Raw genomic sequence first — 22,316 nt, 5'->3', positions numbered from 1 at the left:
GTCAATAGTCAGTTTCTGATTCAACATTTAGGTCAGATATATCTTAAGGAAAAAGAAAGGAGGGAGTATAGGTTTTAGGGAAATTTGAACCTCAGCTTAGGGTAAAAAATGTTCCAAGATAACCTTAAAGGTATAATACTTACTATAATGTTTAGAGTCTAACAAATGTCACTCAGAAATGTCATGCTGTCACAATGAAAGAATTAAAAGAGGCAGAAGATCTCTACTTGAAACTTGGCTCTGAAACTTGCAAACTGAGACATGTTGCACAAATCATCTAACCTTTCTGAAACTGGGCATTCTCATATGGAAAAAGGAAAATACTAAGGTGAAGATCCTGGACAATTATAAAGTACAATACCAATATTGATTGGACATCATTCCAATATGTTTCCCTTTGTCAGCCAGCCAGAAGCATGTGAATTGTGAGAGGAAAAAAAATGTGAAAAATAAGTAGTTCTGTAGAGCTTCCCTGGTAGCTCAGCTGGTAAAGAATCCGCCTGCAATGCAGGAGACCCTCGTTCGATTCCTGGGTCGGGAAGATCCCCTGGAGGAGGAAATGGCAACCCACTCTAGTACTCTTGCCTGGAAAATTCCACAGACAGAGGACCTGGAGGGCTGCAGTACATGGGGTCACAAAGAGTCATACGCAACTGAGTGACTGAGTACGTACACACACACAGAGTAGTTAATAAGCTTTGGGGAATTTCTCTCTAAAAGACTGACAGTGCAAAGCTGGACTTGATACTGATATCAAGTAGCTCACTCTACACAAGTCTCAAGCAGGAAGATGAGACTGGGAAAGCCTTAAATAGGTGCCCCACTTCATCTACTGTCCATGATCATTAGAAGGAGCCACAGGGAGGTTCTGGGATCTCCTCCCCCACATTCCATCCCAGCCCCTCCCGTTGCTGGAAAGCACTGGAGGTCTAACAGGACAACCACAAAGACACAGCCAAAGCAGGAACCAGGTACCCCATCACCCAGGGTAAGTAAGTTACCAGACTGCACCTTGCAGCAATAATTACCAAGGTCACCTAATCTAATCTAATCTATTTTCTTTCTTGTCACTCCACACCATTCATGCACAGCAAACAACTCCTTTTTTTTTTTCTAAAGCAATGCATTATTAGCCTACTGAACGTAAATCATTGCAGAAGAAATAAGGCAAAGGGATTTTTCAGTATGCCTTAGAATAGCAGTCCCCAAATTTTTTGGCACCAGGGACTGGTTTCGTGAAAGATAATTTTTCCACGGACTGAGGGGCTATGAGCCATGAGGAGCGGCTGTAAATACAGATGAAACTTCACTCACTTGCCTGCTGCTCACCTCCTGCTGTGCAGCCCAATTCCTAACAGGCTATGGACCGACGTCATGGGTTGGGGACCCCTGTGTTAGAATATAGATCAAGTTAACAATGAAAAGAAGCAAGAGCTGCTTTTCTGGTGTAGCTTTTCATAAGTTTAGGACCTTTGAAGCCTTTTAGCATTTAAAATGTGGAAGAGAGTTTGAGGTCTCTAGTTGGATCCCAGTGTAGTTTTCTAACATACTGAGGCTTTTAAAGAATGTAGTATGTGATGCTATTGCGTGAAAAACAATCCAGTGAAACAAAAAATATATATATCCATCTGAACCATTTGCTATTACTATTGCATGTCAGTTTGGTACTTTAACCCTGTGTTGTATAGGTATGCTAACCCATGAGTTCATACTGATGCCCCTGCCTCCAATCCAGTACACCAGAGTTCATATTAGCCATCCGTTCTTGCTTATTCATAGCTTTTCTCTTCAGCAGTGAGAAACTTGGCTTCCACCGTCCCATCCATTTCCTTGTTTGTTCAGTCCCAGTATATGTGTAAAGCAGTTTCAAACTTCAGCAACTAGAGTACTTTGGGTACAGGTCCTTCAGCCACTGAGCTTAGATTTTCCAACCAAAACTGTCTTCCAAGGTTCAATATGACACTTCCTTCCCTCCCTCACTCTCTCTAGTGAGAGTCTATCATACAGTACACACTTGTGCAATCCGCATTTCATCCTAGGGTCTCTCAGCCTCCTAGTTTATATAGAATTTTTTTTTCTTTACATTTATATACAGTAAAGTTCACTCTTTTGCTGTATGGTTCTTACAGTTCTGTCAGTTGCAACAGATACATTGAGTCATATATTCACTACCCTAGTGCCAGTTCCGTCACCCTAAAAGTTCCGCTGTGTGCTCCCTTCTATAGTCAACCATTTCATTAAATTTTGTCTTCAAGTTTATTATTCCTTCCTTCTACTTTCTTGGATTATTTTTTTCTACCTTCCTAAATTAACTCATTAAATTCCTAAATTTAACTCATTACTAGTCTTTTCTTCTTTTTCTAAAATAAGTATTTAAGGTTCAATTTCCACTAAGTACTGCTTTTATTACATATATGCATTTTGATAATGTATCTGATTAAAATTCATTGTAAGTAATTCTAATCTTCCATTATTTCTTCTTAGACACAGAATTATTTATAAATATATTTTAGAATTTCTACAAAAGTGAATCTCTTGGTTAGATTCTTGAAAACTGATTTCTAACTTAATTTCTTTGTGTTCAGAGAATGTAATCCATGCAATATTGATTCTTCATAACTAGAGACTCCTTTATGGCCAATTATGTGTTAAATATTATAAATGTTTCATCTTGCTTGAAAAAATATGTAAATTGTGTAGCTTGATGGGGCAAGCAGGAGTTGTGTGGTTCAAATCTTCCAAACTCTTACTGATTTTTTGCCTACTTGATCTGTGAGGTTATAACCAAGGTGAATGGAAAGCTGCCACTGTAGTCGTGGTTTCTTCCTCTGCTTCTACCAATTTTTGCTTTGTATTTTGAGGCTGTTATTAGGTACATTCGGGTTTAAAAATTATTAAATCTTCCTGGCAAATGGCAATTATTCTCATGATTTAGTGACCCTTTTCATAATTAATAATGCATTTTACGTTAAAGTCTCTTTAGATGGTTATTAGCGTAGCCTTCTTTTGGCATTTGTCCGATATATGTTTATTCTTACTTTTAGTCTTTCTGTACTCTTATGTCTTATAAATAGCAAACTAGATTCTGATTTAATTACCCAGTATAACAATTTCTATTTTTAATCATTTTAGTTCGTTTACAATTATCAGATGCATTTCTGCCATTTTATTTGAGACTCTTTTTGGCTCACATTTCTAAGCTTTCTGTTTCCTTATTGCCTCTTTTGTTTCTTACAGGTTCTTTTTTTTTCTCCTCGTTTACAGTTTTCACCATATGAGATTTTACCTTGCATATTGCTAAAATTTTAAATCTTACACTAATCAGCAAATTTCCTCTCATTCTGGAGAGTGGAGAATGCAGAGGCCTTAGAATATTTGTGTGTAACTTAACACACTTATGCTGTCTAGTAGTTTAATTGTATCCTTACTTGATTTCTAATCTTAAGCATTAGACATTGTTTTTATTATTTTATACTCAATACTTGCTTCAATTCAGAAATTACATTTTTCCCAAAGTATATTCTTAAAATGGAATACCTATAGTTCACGAATTTTTATTTGGAGTTATCTTTGTTTTATTACATTTTTGAAAGAAAAGTTTGCTTGTTATACATTCTACTTGGTTATTTTCTCTCCAAACTTTGAAGGTAGCACTCCATTTTCTTCTGGCTTCCTTTGTTAAGAAGGCTTCATTACCATTCTTTTAAGGGGAATTGAACTTAAGACTTTTAAGATTTTTTTGTTTTTTTTATGTTTTGTGAATTAACTGTTGTATGTCTGCATGTGGATTTCTTTTTAAAGAATTCTGTTTGGGATTTTTGTGGATTTCTAATCCACATGCCCTGATATTGGGTAGGGGTAAATTTCTTGTGGAATTTTACCTTGATTGGGATATGAAGATCCATGCTTGTCATCAGTTCTGGAATATTGTAATCTCTTTAAGTATTGCCTCCCCTCTAAACTTGCTCTCTCCTAAATGCCAATTTACCATATATTAGGCATTTTATCTTCTATATCTCTAAATATGTCTAATATATATTCTATTTACTTATTTCTCTAGCTTCATTCTGTGTAATACTTTTAGTTCTATCTTCTAGCTCAGAACTCAGCAAATTTTTTCTATAAAGGGCCAGATAGTAAACATAGGAAATATTTTGGACTTTATGGGCAATATGGTGTCTGTCACAGTTACTTTACTCTTCCTGTGGAGCAAAAGGAGTCAATGGACAGTATGTAAATGAATGAGTGTGGCTTTTGTTTGCTGACCCTTACTCGACCTCCACGTTTCTCAATAAGCTGTGACATCTGCCTTTTGATCTACTCATTAAGTGTTAACTTCCATTTTCTAAGTGTGTTTGTCTATTGTTCCTGCTGACATTTTTGCCATGGTCACTGTTTGCTTATTCTGCAAACAGTTTCTGTAGTAAGCACATATTCTTGGATTAATCTGAGGAAATTCTAATTTAAGGCCCAGGTTGAGAATGCTTTCTTCCCAAAAGGACTTGCTCTTGTTTTCACTTAGTGATAGGAGGTGCCACGGGAGCCCTCTTATTTTCCATCTTAGAGATTCCTCGATTGCACGGGTGGTACCCAGTTTATAAAGTCAGGCATGTGGTGCATATTCTCAGGAATGACTCTTTTTATTCAGTCTATAGATGTGGTAGAAACAGACTGATTTCCTTGTTTGCTCTCCTTTGCAAGGATATTTATTTTCTAGCCCATTCTTTCACTGATGGTACAGCCCATTCAAGCATCCCATTTTTTGCAGGCATCTCAGGTTCAGCAGCCCCTAAAGATGGTCTCTGACTCATGGTGCATCCATCCCCTTGAACATAGCCATGAAAGTAAAAGTCACTCAGTTGTGTCCGACTCTTTGCGACCCCTTGGACTATATAGTTGATGGAATTCTCCAAGCCAGAATACTGGAGTTGGTAGCCTTTCCCTTCTTCAGGGGAACTTCCCAACCCAGGGATCGAACCCAGGTCTCCCACATTGCAGGCAGATTCTTTACCAGCTGAGCCACAAGGGAAGCCCAAAAATACTGGAGTGGGTAGTTTGTCCCTTCTCCAGCAGATATTCCCAATCCAGGAATCAAATGGGAATCTCCTGTGTTTCAGGCAGATTCTTTTCCATCTGAGCTATCAGGGAAGCCCCGAACATAGCCGTAGACCTCCTTAAAATTGACATTTGCCTCTAAGGCAGCTCTGGTGTTCACATTACACTTCAGTTTCAGCTCCTGGTTCACTTTTTATTTTCCTGCCCTTAGAAGAATTTTTTACTTTCTTGTAAGTATAACATAACACTTAACAGTATACCTGTTGTAATTTATTCAGTGTTTAGGTGCTTTGCAATGAAGAGGGGTTTTTGGAGTATCGTGTCAGCCTACTAGGAGCAAAAATTATGTGATAAAACTTGCATTTTGAGAAAAATATTTGGATATCTCTAAGGAGAACCTCCTGAGACCCTCTCCCTAATCCTTCTCTTTCAAGCAGCACCTGATTAACTGCTGCTCATCCATTGCATCTCTGCTTTAATATCATTCCCAAACTACATCCTTACCTAAAATTCAAATTACAACAGAGCTTTGTATTTATGTCCTTCTTAATGTAAGGTACACTTACTGTCTGATTTTTCTGTTTTATGCCTTTTCCCTATTATGAACTCTACTAAGGCAAGAGACATTTTTGTTAGGTTTATATTTTGTCCCTAGGACCTGGCCAGTACTCAGTAAACATTCATTGAGTAAGTTAAATGAATGACATTGGACCATCTGTTTACAGATTTTATAGGTGACATGTTGGGACACTTCATAAATACAGCTCACAATGAAGTGTTCTTAATGAATCAGTTGCAGTGAATTTTTTGGCCCTTGGAAAGACCCCATATAACCAGCAAGATTGTGTCATTTTGCTGCATAGAAATCAATGACTTAAAATAATGAAATACCCTTTTGTATATAAAATTGAAAGTGATTATAACAAATGATAAAAGACCACAGTTGATAAGGTTAGAGGAAAATTAATAATTTCATGTGCTATGGGTCAGAATGTAAGCTGATAAGTGCTTCTTAAGAAGCAGTTTTGCAATATATATCAAATGCCTGCAAATGTCATCTTATTTGTCCTAACTCAGGCTACCGTGACAAAATATCATAGACTACGTGGCTTAAAGAACAGAAATTTATTTTCTAACAGTTCCAGAGACTAGAAGTCTGAGTTCTGGATGCCAGTGTGCTTGGGTTTTGAGGAGGACCCTCTTCCTAATTTGCAGATGACTGCCTTCTCTCTGTGTTCTTACAGAAGAGAGAGAGAGAAAAAGTCGCACTCTTCCTCTTTAACAAAGCCACCAATCCAGACAGATTTGTGTCCCAGCCCTAAGACCTCATTCCACCTTAAGTACTACCTAAAAGACCTGTCTCCAAATACAGTAATATTGAGGGTTGGGATGACAGCTTACGAATTTTTAGGGAAATGCATTTTGATCCATAGCACCATTTAACCCAAAAATATACTTTCAGGAATTTATCCCAAGGAAACAATCAGAGGTTAAAAATATGTAGTGTAAGATTGGTTATTACAGCAGTATTTATGGTCATAAAAAAATGGAAAAAGTCTAAATTTCTACTAATGGAATATTGGATAAATAGATTGTGGTATATCCATATAATGAAATACCATACTTCCATTAAAAAGTATGTATTAGGATATTTAAATGATGTGAGAAAATGTTTATACTTCATTAAGAGAATCAATTTATACATCAGAATGTGCAGTATATGTATAGATTTATAGAAAGAAGACTGTGTTATATTTACAAAATGGCATTACCAGTTGTTTCTGATTGGGGCATTTACAAAAATTTTTGTCTTTGTGTTTTTCTGAATTCTCCTCCCAGATTATGATGTATATATAGTTCTTTAATTTTTTAAAATTTATTTTTGAAAAAAATATTAGGATTGATCAGATATAATAGTTAAATCAGAGAACACTGTTAACCTTAGTTCTCTTTATTTTTATTTTAAAATCCTCTCAATATTTTATTTTTATTTAACTCAAAAATTGTGTGCAATAATGATTTTAGTTTGGTTCTAGGAGAGGCCAGTTATGAAATACTTGATAGCTATCCTTTACCTGTCTATCACTACTTTACCACAAAAACTAAGTCACAAAATTGCATGTCTTCATAGTGTCAAATTCCTGCTCTTTTTGTAGAAGTATCTAAAACCTCCAAAGGTAATAGCATACAGTTGGAAGTTCAAATATGGAAAGGATTAGGGTGGAGGAGGGTTTGGAAAAAGAGAATATGATTTTTAAATTTCATTTCCAAGATATTTGCACCTAGAAGATCGGTTTCTTCTATTTCAGTGAACGTATAGGTGTAGAATTAATATCTGCTTCTAGATATTTAAAATTTCAGGGGAAGTGAAAGAACACTGATTATGTATTGTATGACCATCTAAATGATATATCCTTTTGTTTGAAACAATAGGAGGTATTATAGGTTAGAGAACAAAAATGAGAGATTACTGTTTTCTCCCTCAGCTTCCACCATTTCTCATTCTCGCACTGTGTCGTTCTCTTTTTTTTCATTCTGTTCACAAATGGATATTGGTGGGAAATACTCGAAGTACAAAGTGACTTGTACCTGCTGTGCTGCAGGCAGAATTGACAATTCAGAAAGACCACCCTCCAGGTGTCTCTCCTTCTCACTTCTCTGGTGGAAGCCAGGATGTCATATATCCCTCATCAGAGAGGCCAGGGGAAAAGCAGCCAGTAAGAAACTCAGAAGCACCATGAACTTTATCATTTGCCTACTTGTTACTTGTAAAATATCTTTTACCACAAACCACCAAACTGCCAGGATAAGCAAACTTCCCCGAGGAGTTGGGGAAGGAAGGGGTGTGTGAGGAGGGGAAAGGAAATCTCATCAATTTACCAGACTTTTCTATGCAGTATTAATTCCCGGTGTATTTATTCAGCCCACAGATTTCCCAAGCACTCTGTTGCAGGTGGTATGCCCACTGCTAGAGATTATAAAGCAAAGGGCACATTTATCCTTTAAGTATCTAAACACTGTCCTGATGATGAAAGTGCTTAAGGAAATAACCATAGGCCTGACCTTGTGGCTCAGTAATAAAGAATCCATCTGCCAGTGCAGGAGACCTGGGTTCAATCCCTGGTCTGGGAAGATCCCACATGCCTTGGAGCAGCTAAGCCCATGTGCCTCAGCTGTTGAGTCTGTGCTCTAGAGCCAGGGAGCTGCAACTATTGAGGCCACATGCCACAACTACTGAAGCCCATATGCCGTAGAGCCCTTACTCTGCAACAAGAGGAGCCACTGCAATGAGAAGCCGAGCGCCACAACCAGAGAGTGGCCCCCACTCATTGCAACTAGAAAAAGCCCGAGTGCAGCATCTAAGAGCCAGCACAGCCAAAAATAAATTTTAAAAAAATTATAAAAATAAAGAAAATAATGATAGAAATGTTATGGTGTTCACTGAGTAATAGCACAAATGATCCTCATCTCCAAATGGTGTTTTTTAGGTGGTAAATCTGACACGACTGAGCAACATCACTTTCACTTTTCACTTTCATGCATTGGCGAAGGAACTGGCAACCCACTCCAGTGTTCTTCTCTGGAGAGTCCCAGAGCCTGGTGGGCCACGTCTATGGGGTCGCACAGAGTCGGACACGACTGAAGCGACTTAGCAGCAGCAGCAGCAACCCATGATTAAATAATTCTAGGATGCACCATTACAGCAAATTAAACCAATTCCTTTACTGTCAGACCTCACTATTGCACTCAGAACCTCCAACAAGTTCTCATGATTTGTGGTATTCAAAAATAAAATACGTGGGCTGTTTCACCCTTTTTGTTGGAGTTTGTCACAGAACTGTTGCTCCTTAAAATATGGTTGTGGCCGGTAAATCATCTTTACTCAAATTTGTGCAGATAAAATGGATATTAAAATGCCAGAATTTGTATTGGTCTTACAGACCTCTGAAATGTTGTATAATACTGAGAAAAGGGCTACAAAACACATAAACTGTCTGCTGTCCTGTCGAGGGAAGGGAAGCTACCAGATTAGTCCATGTCTGAACATTTAGGCAGGTCCCCCCTGTTATATTTTCTCTTCTGTTCAAATACCCAACTCTGCAACCCAATTCTGTACTCTTTTCCTCTCAGATCTTTCTTGAAATACAGTGGAATCATCCTTTCCCTTCATGGAAACTAATTTATTACCTGAACTACCCCAAAAGCCATCAGAGATTATAGAAAATGGATGTGTAATACTGTGCATCCCTCTTGTTCTGCAGTTGTCTTTTCAGAGCATCTGCCTCACTTTAGACCTTGGCTCAGTCAGTTAAGAATCCACCTGCAATGCAGGAGACTGCCTGTAATTCAGGAGACCCGGGTTCAATCCCTGGATTGGGAAGATTCCCTGGTGAACAAAATGTCCGTTCACTCCAATATTCTTGCCTGGGAAATCCCATGGACAGAGGAGCCTGACGGGCTGCAGTCCATGGGGTTGCAGGAGTCAGACAGGACTTAATGACTAAATCACCACCTCACTTAGAGTTTATGTTGTGCTCATTATGGAAGGAATTGGTAATCATGACAAGATGTCACATAAACAGAAAGGGTTCTGTTTGCTTTAAAATGCTTAATGTGCCAGATTGATTAATAGTACAAATTATAAAATCCCTTAGTTCATGAAGGAATTGAGTGAAATTAATTTTACAGGCCTTAATATGTATAGGATCTATTTTTTGGATGAATCTGCCCTTCAAAGGAAGTATTCTGTGTGTGCACACAGGCATGCACATGTGCACACATAATGGCTTCTGTGAAAACAGAATATGACCCATAAACAGGTGTAAGATCAGTCTACTAAGCATGAATGAATGGCAGAAAGTTCTGTTATACAATTGTTTTTTAAGAATCTTTCAGGTAAAAATTAACATAGACACAACTGCTTGTGGCGTTCAATTGCTTTTTATGTAATACCAGAAGGAAGTTCTGTGTCATAACTCATTTGACAGTATCTTTTATTTTAAAAAGTATATCTACTATTGAATTATGCTTTATAATTTATTCGTATCTTAAACTTATTTCTCCTAACACTCTATTTTTATTAAAATCATGTAACTTCAAAAACTACAGGCCTCAGGAAAAAATGAAAATATGTATTAACTCTTGGTACATAAGCATACCCTTCCTTCTCATTGGAACCACTTTAATATATTAACCAAAGAGTTAAACCCCAGTTAACATTCGAATTAGAAAACTGGTCTTCTTTGTTAGAATTTTTAAATAACCGCATTTTAACATCATTATTATCAATGTCAAAGAGGCAATGTTATTTTTACTTTTATTATCTCAGGAAAAAAAAATCTCTTCTTAAGATTTAAAGCACTTCATTTCACTAATAGTAGTATTTAGGTAAACACTAAAAATTTTCTGCTTGGTATAAATGCACAATAACTTTTGTTAAAGATCTTTTTGCCCAGAATTCTTGACTATAATTCCTGCTACTGTTTGCTTTTCAAAAATTTCCTATTTTACCTACTGTTATATAATGAAGACATTCCAAATAGTGCATGCCATATTAATACTAAAAATTGATAATAATAATATATGTGATATTATTCGTGAATTCTTATAATCCTGGATAACTGATATTTTCTATTTTCTATTCTACATCGCACTCATTCATATTTTTAGCATTTGTATATTGAATGTTAAACATATGCCAGCTACTGTTCAGGGCACTAGTAGTAGAGCACAGAGGAGACAAATGTGTAACATGTTAGATGACAAAAGTCATCTAATATACAGTAAATATACAGTAAAGAGGCCTGTGGAAATGGGAGATGACACTCTTACATCGGGTGGTCAGAGATGACCTCGTTAATCCTGAGTCATGTCACTAGAGATGAGAATGCAGGAAGTGAGAAAGCCATGTGTGTGCCTAGGGAAAGGCTCCTGGGAGGTGGAAGCTTCATGTGAAATGCCATGAGGCACAGCGCCCTTCCTGTGTTTGAAAACTGGTAGGGAGGCCAGCATGGCTGCAGTGAAGGGAGTTGCCTTGGGCAGGCAGAGAAGAGCAGAATGGGCTTTTGGCTTTTACAGTGAGTGTTACCTCTGCAGGGATACGACTCCTGCTTGAAAATGGCTCACACTAGTGTGCAGCCAATACTCTGATAAAGAAAAGACTGAAAGAGAGAGACCATGTTCGCTATAGTCATACTCGGGGGAGAAAGTGAAAGTGAAGTCGCTCAGTCATGTCCGACTCTTTGCGACCTCATGGACGGCAGCCTACCAGGCTCTTCCGTCCATGGGATTTTCCAGGCGAGAATACTGGAGTGGGCTGCCATTTCCTTCTCCAGGGGATCTTCCCAACCCAGGGATCGAACCCGGGTCTCCTGCATTGCAGACAGACGCTTTACTGTCTGAGCCACCAGGGAAGCCGGTGATGAAGGACCGCGACAAGGGGAGCCGCAGAAGTGGTCGGGGTAGTCAGTTCTGAATATGTTTTGAACATGTAGCTGACAAATTAATTTATAAACTGAGCTGGTAAAACTATTGTATTTTAAATCTCCCCTTACCCTGAATCTACTAGGTAACTGTTCATAAATATGACTGGTTTGAATCTCTCTCAAGGCTTCTGTGAGTACCTATGTTGTAATGTATGACAGAGCAAATTTTAGGATTTCCTTTGTTAAGGTCTGTTTTAACTGAATTACTGATGTGATCGTAGGTATTTTAAATTGTATTGATATTTAAGCTCTCTGCCTTATAGGAGTAACAGAAAATGTGTGATGTAAATAAGCGTGTTTAAAGAAGTTCCACCATTGTTGCTTCTCAAATATAGCTTCCATGTTTTATTAGGGGTTTCTTTTATTGCTCTGTATTTTGTTTTTAAACATAGAGGGAAGACTGCCCTGGAAGTCCAGTGGTTAAGACTCCATGCTTCCACTGCAGGAGGCACAAGTTTGATCCCTGGGTGTGGAACTGAGATCCCACATGCCTCATGATGCAGCAGAAAAAAAAAAAAAGGAAAGACAATAATGCATGGGCACTAAAAGCCCTGAATTTGGAATGCAAGAGACCTAGTAGATTCAAGTCCAGGCTCCTGTCCTTATAAGCTATGTGACCTTAAGGAAGTCACCTAACCTCCCTGAGCCTCAATAGCCTCCTCTCTTGGGGACTAGAGAAAAGATTAGTGTGTTCAGCCTATGTTACTATATATATAAAACAGCACAGTACCCAGTGCATTGATAATTACTGTGTTTGTTTTAATAACAATCATGACAAGAAGATATTAATGACACAGAAGTATTTTCATTTCCTAGGAAGAATAATTTTAGAAGGAGTTGTTACTTTGAGGCTTGACTACAGCAAAGTTGCCATTTAGCCTCAATGTTTTAGATATAGAAGGCCACTTCATACACCTGGTATTTGGTACACAGAATGGTATATTGGTCTATACATAGTCTGGTATATTGGGTCTTCACTTGTAGCACAGATGGTAAAGAATCCACTTGCAGTGCAGGAGACCCCAGTTTGATCCCTGGTTTGGGAAGATCCCCTGGAGAAGGGATAGGTTACCCACTCCAGCATTCTTGGGCTTCCCTGGTGGCTCAGATGGTAAAGAATCCGCTTGCAATGTGGGAGACCTGGGTCTAATCCCTGGGTTGGGAAGATTCCCCTGGAGAAGGGAATGGCTACCCAGTCCAGTATTCTTGCCTGGAGAATTCCATGGACAGAGGATTCTGGCAGGCTACAATCCATGGGATCGCAAAGAGTCGGACACGACTGAGTGACTTTCACTCACTGACATATACACTAAAATAAGGACATGTGAATAAGAGCAGGTCCAAAATATATAAAATGTTTTCAACCTGTCAGATGTGTACCTACTTTAGTAATAAGCTCAGTAAAATGACAGCCCTTCAGTATGAATAACAGTCTGTATCTCAGTGAAGGTGACACAAGTGATGACCCCCTGACTAACCTTTCTCACTCTTTACCAACTGAACCCCTGGCTCCATTCAGTCAGGTAGGCAATGTGCCCCAGTGAAGCTTCATATCACCTGATGGCAAGTACTATCACTGTGGATTAGTCTCCTTGGATAGTTGAAACAAACAGTAAAACTCACTCAAATATAATCACATGGCATCGTCAGAGAGCCAGATCAAGGGCTGTGTCAGTCATCAGAACAAAAAAGATAAGGGCTTTGCTCTTTTTCATCAAGTTTGCATAGGTGTATTTAGTGAAATAACCACCTACAACTTGGTGGTATGAGTTTTTATGCTATGTATTAATAATAACAGAATGTAGTTAACAGTTTTCGTCTACCCAAATTCCCAAATTAATGAATTATATAGATAAAACTCTCCAGTTCAACTTCTGTGATCATTGGTAATAGTCATTCTTGGGTTATAGTCTGGGTTTTGTGCTGTTATTTGCTCGATAGGTAATAACTCCAAAGTAACATGTGAAAAAATCCATTGTTAAATTATTATAAACCATTGGGGTTAGCTCATAGTTTGTTACTCTAGAATTTAAAATCAGACTTTCTTTTTTCTTAAAAATTTTGAAAGACCAATATTTTGCCATTAGTTGTTTTTTTTTTTTTTGCAGTTAACTTTCAAACTGCATTTTGATGGATCAGAATGAAATATAATTGTAGGTAATATTTTCAAAGCATAAATTCAAGCAGGATACAACTTTCTGAAATAATAAATTATTTACTTTGTTTTAGAAAAAAATTCTCCAGACTTTAATGATAGCTGTTTTCTCTGATATGAATAGAAGGTCTTTAACCCAGTGTGATTCAGGTATAATCTTAGAATTAATTGCTTTTATCCTACTTGACTAGTTCATAAGTATCAAAAATGCACACACACATATGTATAGATCTTTTTGTAAAAAACAGTTGGAACAGCAAATACAAATCTTGTTGGGAAAGTTATTTTTAATATCCATTTTTTTCATAATCCTCACTTCTACCTGTTTTATACATAAACATTAAAAATTAGTAAGTTCAAATGATAAGTCTTTGGGAATTAAAATATAATCTTAAAAAAAATAAGTTAATTAGACAAGGAATGATTGGTGCTAAGGAATGCAGAAGATTCATTTTGTTGAACTGTATAAATATGTAAAGTTAATGCAAAAGTCCTGTATCTTTTTCTCTGTTTTTAACAAAGACAGTTAAATTCACATATTGAAAATTTTAGATGAGTGCTATACTACCAGATGCTTAAATTGATGCAGAGTAAATTCTGAATCCATGCTATTAGATATATTTTATATTTTCAAGTCTAATCTCTTAGTAAAAGAATACTTCTGTTCAGTCATCACCTTTATTTCATAAGCATATTTGGTAAAGCACAAAAATCTTGAAACACAGGTAGACTTTCTTCTCTGTGTGTTTTCATTCAAATGTTTATATTCAATTTATATTTAAACAAAAAAAAATAGAGCAGTAAACCACTACACGTATCCAAAATGTCTTTTCCTTACAGAAATTAAAATTAAATCTCTAATTTCACATTAGCTCAAATTTTATTTGGAAGAGAAACAGTTAAGACATTTTAGCTTATGTTCAGTATATTCTTTATAATAATTCCATTCAAGATATTTAATTGGTCAACTGTTTGGTATCACTATAAAACACTTTTCATTGCCATTCTCAAGGACTAGTTATTGTTTTCTGGATCTGAAAACTATTTATTGTTATCCTTTGCCTTGAAGGCTCTCTAAAAGAGAATAAATCCCTTCCATTCATTCCAGGTCAAAATATGGAGCAAATGACTACAAACACCTCCAATAAAATTTCACTGTAGACATAAGCTTTATGTATACTGTGAACTGATGTGCATTTTCCTTTATTATTTGGATTTTTCAGGGAAATAGAAAAATATAAAATATATTCATTTTCTATCACTATAAATTACTGATTCTACTTTTTTTTCAGGCCTGATGGAATCGGAACTGTTTCAGTGGAAGAAAAAGAGAGATTTGAGGAGATAAAGGAAAGACTCTCTTCCCTCTTAGAGAATCAGATAAGCCATTTCAGGTATATACTCCATTAGTACAAGTGTTTGCTTGCTTAATTCACTCAATCTTCTAATCTCCTACAAATGTGGATTATGTTGTTCTACTGCTGCTCAAGAACTACCAGTTAGCTTCTCCTCCATTGCTTGCAAGGTATGATCTACACAGTCCTCCATCTGTGGTCTCCTTCTCAGCCTGCCTGTCAGTCTCCACAACTCATTAGGTAGACCCCACCCCCTGCAATATCCATGCTGCTCACATTGTCTTCTCAGCCTTGCATAAGCTGTTCCCCAGCTCTGGGCACGTTTACCCCCTCCTCCAGCATCACCAGGCAAGGAGACTTTCTCATTTATTCCAACAGAGAGTGGAAAACCTGAAGTCTTTTATTGTTCATCATCTGTACTATGCCCTAGTCTCCCATAACCTAGTAAGGACATACGTTTCTTAAGTCCTTAGTTATCCTTTTATTTACATTCTGTAAGAATAAGGACCACAGTGCACCTGGCACAGTTTCTCAGTGAAAAAAATGAAGTACTGACACTAAGAAACATTTGCAGGATGAAGGATAAATATCTTGATGATATTCCTTTTTTCCCCTGATTATAGAGGGCTTAGTAGAACTTAACGTCAAAAACAGAATTATGCCTTTTTCTATTACTCTCATCATTAGATCCTATAAAATGCTGCCATGTCAATGTATTGAATCTTATAGCCCATCTGTCATGTTGTGGGTATGTGATATGGAATCATTTCATATGAACTTATTGAAAAATAAATATTATTTATTGCCCTCAACAGTTTGAAAACACTGTTAATATTGCCCTCAACAGTTTGAAAACACTGTGATTTAACCATGTGAACAGTGTATAGCTGCTCTGAGTCTCAGTTTCCTTATTTGTAGTATGAAAAGCTTAGACTCTGTGATTTTTTAAAATGATCCTTAAGGAAAAAATTATCATAGGATACACTATTCATCTGTTTACCCGTATTAGTGATTTCAGCTGGAGCTGGTACCACCAACTTAAGATGAGTGAGTGAGGGAGGAATTACTTTGTCATGATCGTTGGGCCTGGGGCAGTCATTCAGTGCTGTATTTAGAAATGCCATGCATGGGACAGAATTATTGGAGAATTATGAGAATTATTCTGTCCAAAAGGCCAATAAATTCGCATTAGCAAACACATTTGCAGAGGATATTTATGCATTTGCTGCCAAACTTAGTACCTTTCAGGTTGTATAGACACCATTATATTCATTGTGTATGTCATTTAATGAAAATATATAGTTTTTCTGTTGTTGGCATTATTGAGACACAGCTCATCATTCGGTTGAATATCTGTATCAGGAACTATATAAGTATCCATGGTTATTTGTAGTAGTGCTTTCATGTGCAAGTAACAGATCCCACCTCATATTGGTTTAAACAAAGAGATGCATATGTTCACTTACACGCAGGTCTCAGATAAGATGAACTTCGATACAGGCTGAATTTAGTAGCCAGAGCTCCATTTCTTTGTGTTTCTCACATGGCTGTCTTTTTTCATGGGGTAGCTTTAGCCCTAGATGGGTAGCAAGACCAGGAATTCCTTGGCCTCACATTCATACATGGAGGTTTAAAAGGAAGCTAGTAGAGGCTCTCTCTCTCTGTGATTCTCTCTTAAGATGGAAAGTTGCCTTAGAAGATCCTGGCAAACCACCTCTCATATCTCATTTGCCCCAGAGAGGTCACAGGCCTGGTCCTTAACCCACCCAGGGGCCGGAGGAAGCCCAGGCACTAGGTGCTTACTCACTGACAAGCCATGGGACCATCATGATTGAGTAGCCTGGTCAGAACCAGCCCACCAGGGGCCTGCCACCACACTAGGAGTTGTGAAGTGTGAAAGTGTTAGTTGCTCAGTTGTGTCCGACTCTTTGTGACCCCATGGACTATAGCCCACCAGGCTCCTCTGTCCATGGGGTTTTTTCCAGACAAGAATACTGGAGTGGGTTGCCATTTCCTTTTCCGGAGGCTCTTCCTGACCCAAGGATCGAACCCAAGACTCCTGCATTGCAGGCAGATTCTTTACCATCTGAACCAGCAGAATGACTATTGTCCACATCATTTATTGTATTCATTTCCTCTGTCTTACGGTTTTATTTCTCTACTTTTCTGTGTAAAGTCTATAAAGATGTACTCGAATTCTTTTTCATTTTTATTTCTTTGATGTACTAAAGATAAGAGCTAAACCAAACTGCTCTAGATATTTTGGGCTAACTTTTATATTTTCTTTTGATATAGGTAGAGTTTGTATAAATTTTATGAGTTTTGTTTTTCCTGAGTCCATAGAAAACTGGATAAGAGGAAATGAAGTTAAAATAAAACAGGAAATTTTAGGAATCCATATAGACAAATATAGAAGCATATTTAAATTATCCATGAAGAATTTCCTAAGGATTCTATCAAATGATCTTCCTTAGCCTCTTATCAATACATTAAAATTTAGAGAGAACATAAATTACTTATCAACTCACACTAAAGAAGTAACCAGAGTACTATTAATAACTCTCGATAAAAATTTTATTCAGGCCCAACTGTGTTTCAGAAATGAATTTCAAAGACACAGATAAAGTAAGCCAAATTAAATTAAACATAAATGAGGGACTTCTGGTTAAAGACAGCAGGTTAAATGCATGTCTGGCTTAGCTTCCTAACAGAACCTAACCAAAACAACAGAATGGTATTTTTCAGAAGATAGAAACCTACAAAGACAAGAGTAAGAGAGGAAAAAATGGGAAAAAGTTTTAAAATGTGGAAGTCGGATGAATGGATGGTGTCTAATTTAGCCACCCAGGAAAAACTGGATCATAAACTGGAAGTAGGGAAAAAGAGAGAAGCAATCTAATTTATGTCATACAATCGCCAAAACGTTTGGAACTGCCAGTTGTAAGCCCTCCTGGAAATTAAGAGTAGGACGATTTGCTGTAAATCTGCTTAAGACACACTTAGATCCCCAGATCGCTTTTCTAACTCATCAGCTAGGCTGCTGCCCCTCCCCTCCCCTCGCAGAGCACTGCAGGGTTTTCCCTAGAGAGGGTAAAATTAGAGGGTACCTGGGCTGAGGTGGAGGAGGGGAGGAAACAGGCGCAGTTGGAGCTCGGGATTATATAGAAACATGGGCATTAAGTAGATGTTTATTCTGAAATCCGAGAATCACAGCCTTCTCCTTCCACCTCACGCACTTGGCTCCCAAAATGCTGGCAGGCAGGCAAGCAGGCTTACACCTTCCATACATAAGTGTCTTCCTCTGGGACTCTGACTAGCCCAAGAGAAAAGACCTAAAGCTGTGAAAAATAAAGACTCCCACAAAACAGCTCAGCTCTAGGCCCTGTCAGCAAAGACCAGTCTTCACATACCCAGCTAGGTGCATATCGCTTCTGTTCAGTTATTTAATAATGCATTTTTGAAAATGATCAAACAGCCAAGGTAAGGCTTCAGTAAGGCTTTCCTCAAATATTTGAGGGAAGTATTTACTAGAGGACTCAAAGCCCAAACAAGTAATACAAAACAGTAACTTGGGGGAAAAAAAAGTATACTATATGGGAAAAAGAAAATGGTGGAGGAGGTGGTGGGAATCTATTATTAATATATTTGGAGAGATTTGAGAATATAGAGCATTTATGAAACAAAAACAAGATTTAAAAAAAAAATCTTAGGGAAAAATAAGAGCTCTTAGAAATTGACGCAGATGACACAAATAATGCATACACACTATTGAGAAATTAAGTTAATGAAACCTTCCAAAAAGTAGGAGAGTGACAAGGATAGGAAAATAGGAATACAGTTGGCCCTTCCTGTCTTCAGGTTTCACATCCCTGGCTGGATCAATTTGGATTAGTTGAATCTGCACATATAACAGGGCCGATTGTACTGCACCATTTTATATAAGGGCATTGAGTATCTGTGGATTTTAGCATCCATGGGAGTCCTGGAATCAATCCCCCACAGATACTGAGAGGCAGCCCTACGAAGACAGGAAAAATGAAGGATCTGCTTAGGCGTTTCATTATCATAAATAATAGGAATTCCAGAAACAGTTAAGGCTGAAGGTAGGACATTATCAATAAAGTTATTCAAAACAATTGTCCAGAATTAAGAGACGTAAGTGTTCAGGTTAAAAGAGTTCGTTGAGTACCAAGCACAATGAATTAAAAGACACTCATTAAAGTATGTTCTTATGAATTTTCACAACCTTGGACATAAAAGTGGGGATCCCAAAGCACAAAAAAAAACAAGAATCAAAATTACTTCTCAACACTGATTTATTCTACAACAGTTTTTTGTTTTTGTACATTTATTTCATATTTTATTTTGAAATTATATTTACAGAAATGTTGCAGAGAGAGGACAGAAAGTTCCTGTATATGCATCTCCCAGGTTCACCTAAAATTAACATCTTATGTGATAACTTAAAAATTACACTGACACATACAATAACTTATTAAAGCCTACTATGTGCCAGGCAGTGAACAAATTTTTTTAGATGATCCTTTTCTTCAGCTTTCATTTTGATGAGAGGAGCAGTACTGATATTCAGAAAGCAATGCATCAGTGACTTCACAATTTTGAGAAAAAATTATTTCCAGCCTAGATTTCTATACTAGTAAATGTCTCCATTAAGGGTAGAAAGAAAAGAAGAAAGTGAAGTCGCTCAGTCGTGTTCGACTAGAGCCATTAAGGGTAATGGTAGGATGAGGATATTTTCAGGATATCATAAAATAATGATACTTTCAACACATGTGCTTCCCATATTCCCTTTCTGGAGAATGAAATTTACCAAGACAAAGAAGAAGACAAAGAGGGAGAATTAAGATGCCTGCAACAGGAAATCAGTGTGACAGAGGAAGGAATCTTCATAGTGGTAGCTAGTAGAGACTCCCAAAGTGGAGTTAGGCCTAGAAAGGAAATAGTTCTGACCAGAGCAGGTCATAAAATTCTTCAAGTAGGTCAAAGTGACAGACCACTGAGATATTTTAACATGTCGAGAGAAGTTGTATTAAACTAAGTATATAAAAAAGAAATTAAAACAGAGACAAATTTAGCAAAGTATTAATTATAAACAAAATAGTGGCACATAGAAAGTAATCATATTAAATACATCTCAGTTATCTAGGACATTTATATAATTAATGTAGATAGTGAATTTAGATCTGACCCACAGAAATGATGTAACTGCATCAGAAGGGTAGGAGGAACTGAAATTATGTTTAGGGTGGTACAAAGTGGGCTTTAAAAAAAGCAACTGTACATCCAAGATGGAATAATGGGGTGATATTTACCTTCCATCTGAAACGATTTTTTAAAGACAAAATATGTGGGAAAAAATGCTTTTCAAGCTAGTAAATGTAAGACAATGTATAACAATGATTCCTAAGAGATGGGAGACAATGAAGAGGCCCTTTAATTGCCCTAGCTGGATGGACTTCCCTTGCAGCTCAGCTGGTGAAGAATCCGCCTGCAGTGCAGGAGACCTGGGTTCAATCCCTGGGTTGGGAAGATCCCCTGGAGAAGGGAAAGGCTACCTTCTCCAGTATTCTGGCCTGGGTCACAAAGAGTAGGACATGACTGAGTGACTTTTGCTTTCACCTGGGCTTCCCTTGTGGCTCAGCTGGTAAAGAATCCGCCTGCAATGTGGGAGACTGGGTTCGATCCCTTGGTTGGAAAGATCCCCTGGAGAAGGGAGAGGCTACCCACGCTAGTATTCTGGCCTGGAGAATTCCATGGACTGTATAGTCCATGGGTTCACAAAGAGTCGGACACCACTCAGAGACTTTCAGTTCACTATCAGGACAGTGTTTCTAGATTATGATCCAGGAAGGAGAAATCTGGGCAGATCCCAGTGACACCCTGACTTGAGAAGACAGAGCTGAGAGTCCAGGAAGTGTAAGGCAGCCAGAGTTTTCAACTCAAAGTTCTAAAGGAGAGAGTAGACAGACCAGCAACTATTTGCTGAGGGTCCCCCTGAAGTCTTCAGCTAAGCAATGATCTGTGCATGAATGTGAAGAAGCTGTTCGAAGTTGGGCAAAGAATTATGTGAAAGGATTATAAGGGATTTCTTTACACAGGGCTAGGGCTAGTTTCAGTGTTCAGTATCTAAAATAGAAGCCTAAATCATGATCATCAGGTAGAATACAGTTTTGCCTCAGTAGTGGGAGAAAAATTAGCCCTAGAATAAACACTGTTGTGATCTTTCCTAAGGAGGTTTAAAACCAAGATTCATATAATAAAACTATTTTCAAGTAATTTAACTGCCTTCCAGAACAAAATTCGAGAATATTTAAAGGAATACAAAAGTTTTCAGCCACCAATATGGTAAAGCAACAGTGTCTAACATCCAGTCGGAAATTTCTCAGCATACAAAGAAATAGTAAAATACAACCAATAAAGAGAATAAATACAAGCAAAAGTGAAAATGACACTGCAGATAGAATTACTGAACAACAGTATTAAAATAATTCTTGTTACCGCATGCCATATGTTTAAGCTGTTAAAAGGCATCATGGGAAACCTACAACTAACATCATACTTAATGTTAGAAAAGGAAGAAAGAATGAATGTTTTCCACCTTTGATCAAAAGCAAGGCAAGACTGTGTATTCAAAAATCAATAATTAATGTAGTGTAGAGTCCAGTAATAGACTCACATACATATGGTCAGTTGATTTTCAACAAATGTATGAATAATTTGCAAAGTATACTTTATTCAACACATGAAACTGACTAGTGGATATCCAAATGTAAAATAATAACCTGGATCCATACCTCACACTTGGTCCAAAATTTAATTCAAGATGGATAGACACAGAAAATAAAATCTGTGTCATTGGACTAAGCACAGATGCTTAAATGAAACACCAAAATCATGATTCATAAATGGCAAGAATTACCTTGAATTTTATCAAAATTAAGAACTTTTGATCTTCCAAAGATGCTGTAAGAGAATCTCAGAATGGGACGAAATATTTATACAATACATATTCCTCAAAAGACTTCTATCAACAATATATAACACTTTTTTTTTTTTTTAGCTACTCCACATTACTTGCAGAATTTCAGTTCTCTGACCAGGGATTGAACCTGGGCCACAGCAGTAAAGGCCTAGACTCCTAAGTCAGCAGGGAACTCCTTATAAATAACTCTTAAAACAATAAGAAATAAAACAACCCAATAGAAAGTTGTTTTGACCGACTTCACTGAAGATGTATGATGGTGA

General features: G+C 37.4%; 1 protein-coding gene across 19 annotated transcripts in view; it reads left to right on the top strand.

The window, feature by feature from the left end:
• CADPS2 (calcium dependent secretion activator 2) overlaps positions 1-22,316 on the top strand; it is a 535,874-nt gene that overhangs the window by 380,835 nt on the left and 132,723 nt on the right. For all 19 annotated transcript variants that reach the window (XR_014066703.1, XR_014066704.1, XM_081534079.1 and 16 more), the window contains one exon: positions 14,988-15,089. Coding sequence is in view for 17 of the 19 variants with exons in the window: in XM_081534079.1 (XP_081390205.1) it covers positions 14,988-15,089 (102 nt within the window). In the remaining 2 variants the exon portion in view is untranslated. The remainder of the gene's footprint in view (positions 1-14,987; positions 15,090-22,316) is intronic.

The sequence above is a fragment of the Giraffa tippelskirchi genome, chromosome 10 (assembly GCF_054371585.1).
Source record: "Giraffa tippelskirchi isolate mGirTip1 chromosome 10, T2T-mGirTip1v1.2.pri, whole genome shotgun sequence".
NCBI classification, from domain to species: Eukaryota; Metazoa; Chordata; class Mammalia; order Artiodactyla; family Giraffidae; genus Giraffa; species Giraffa tippelskirchi.
Note: the sequence above shows the minus strand (reverse complement) of the source record. Positions and strands in the feature narration are given on the sequence as shown.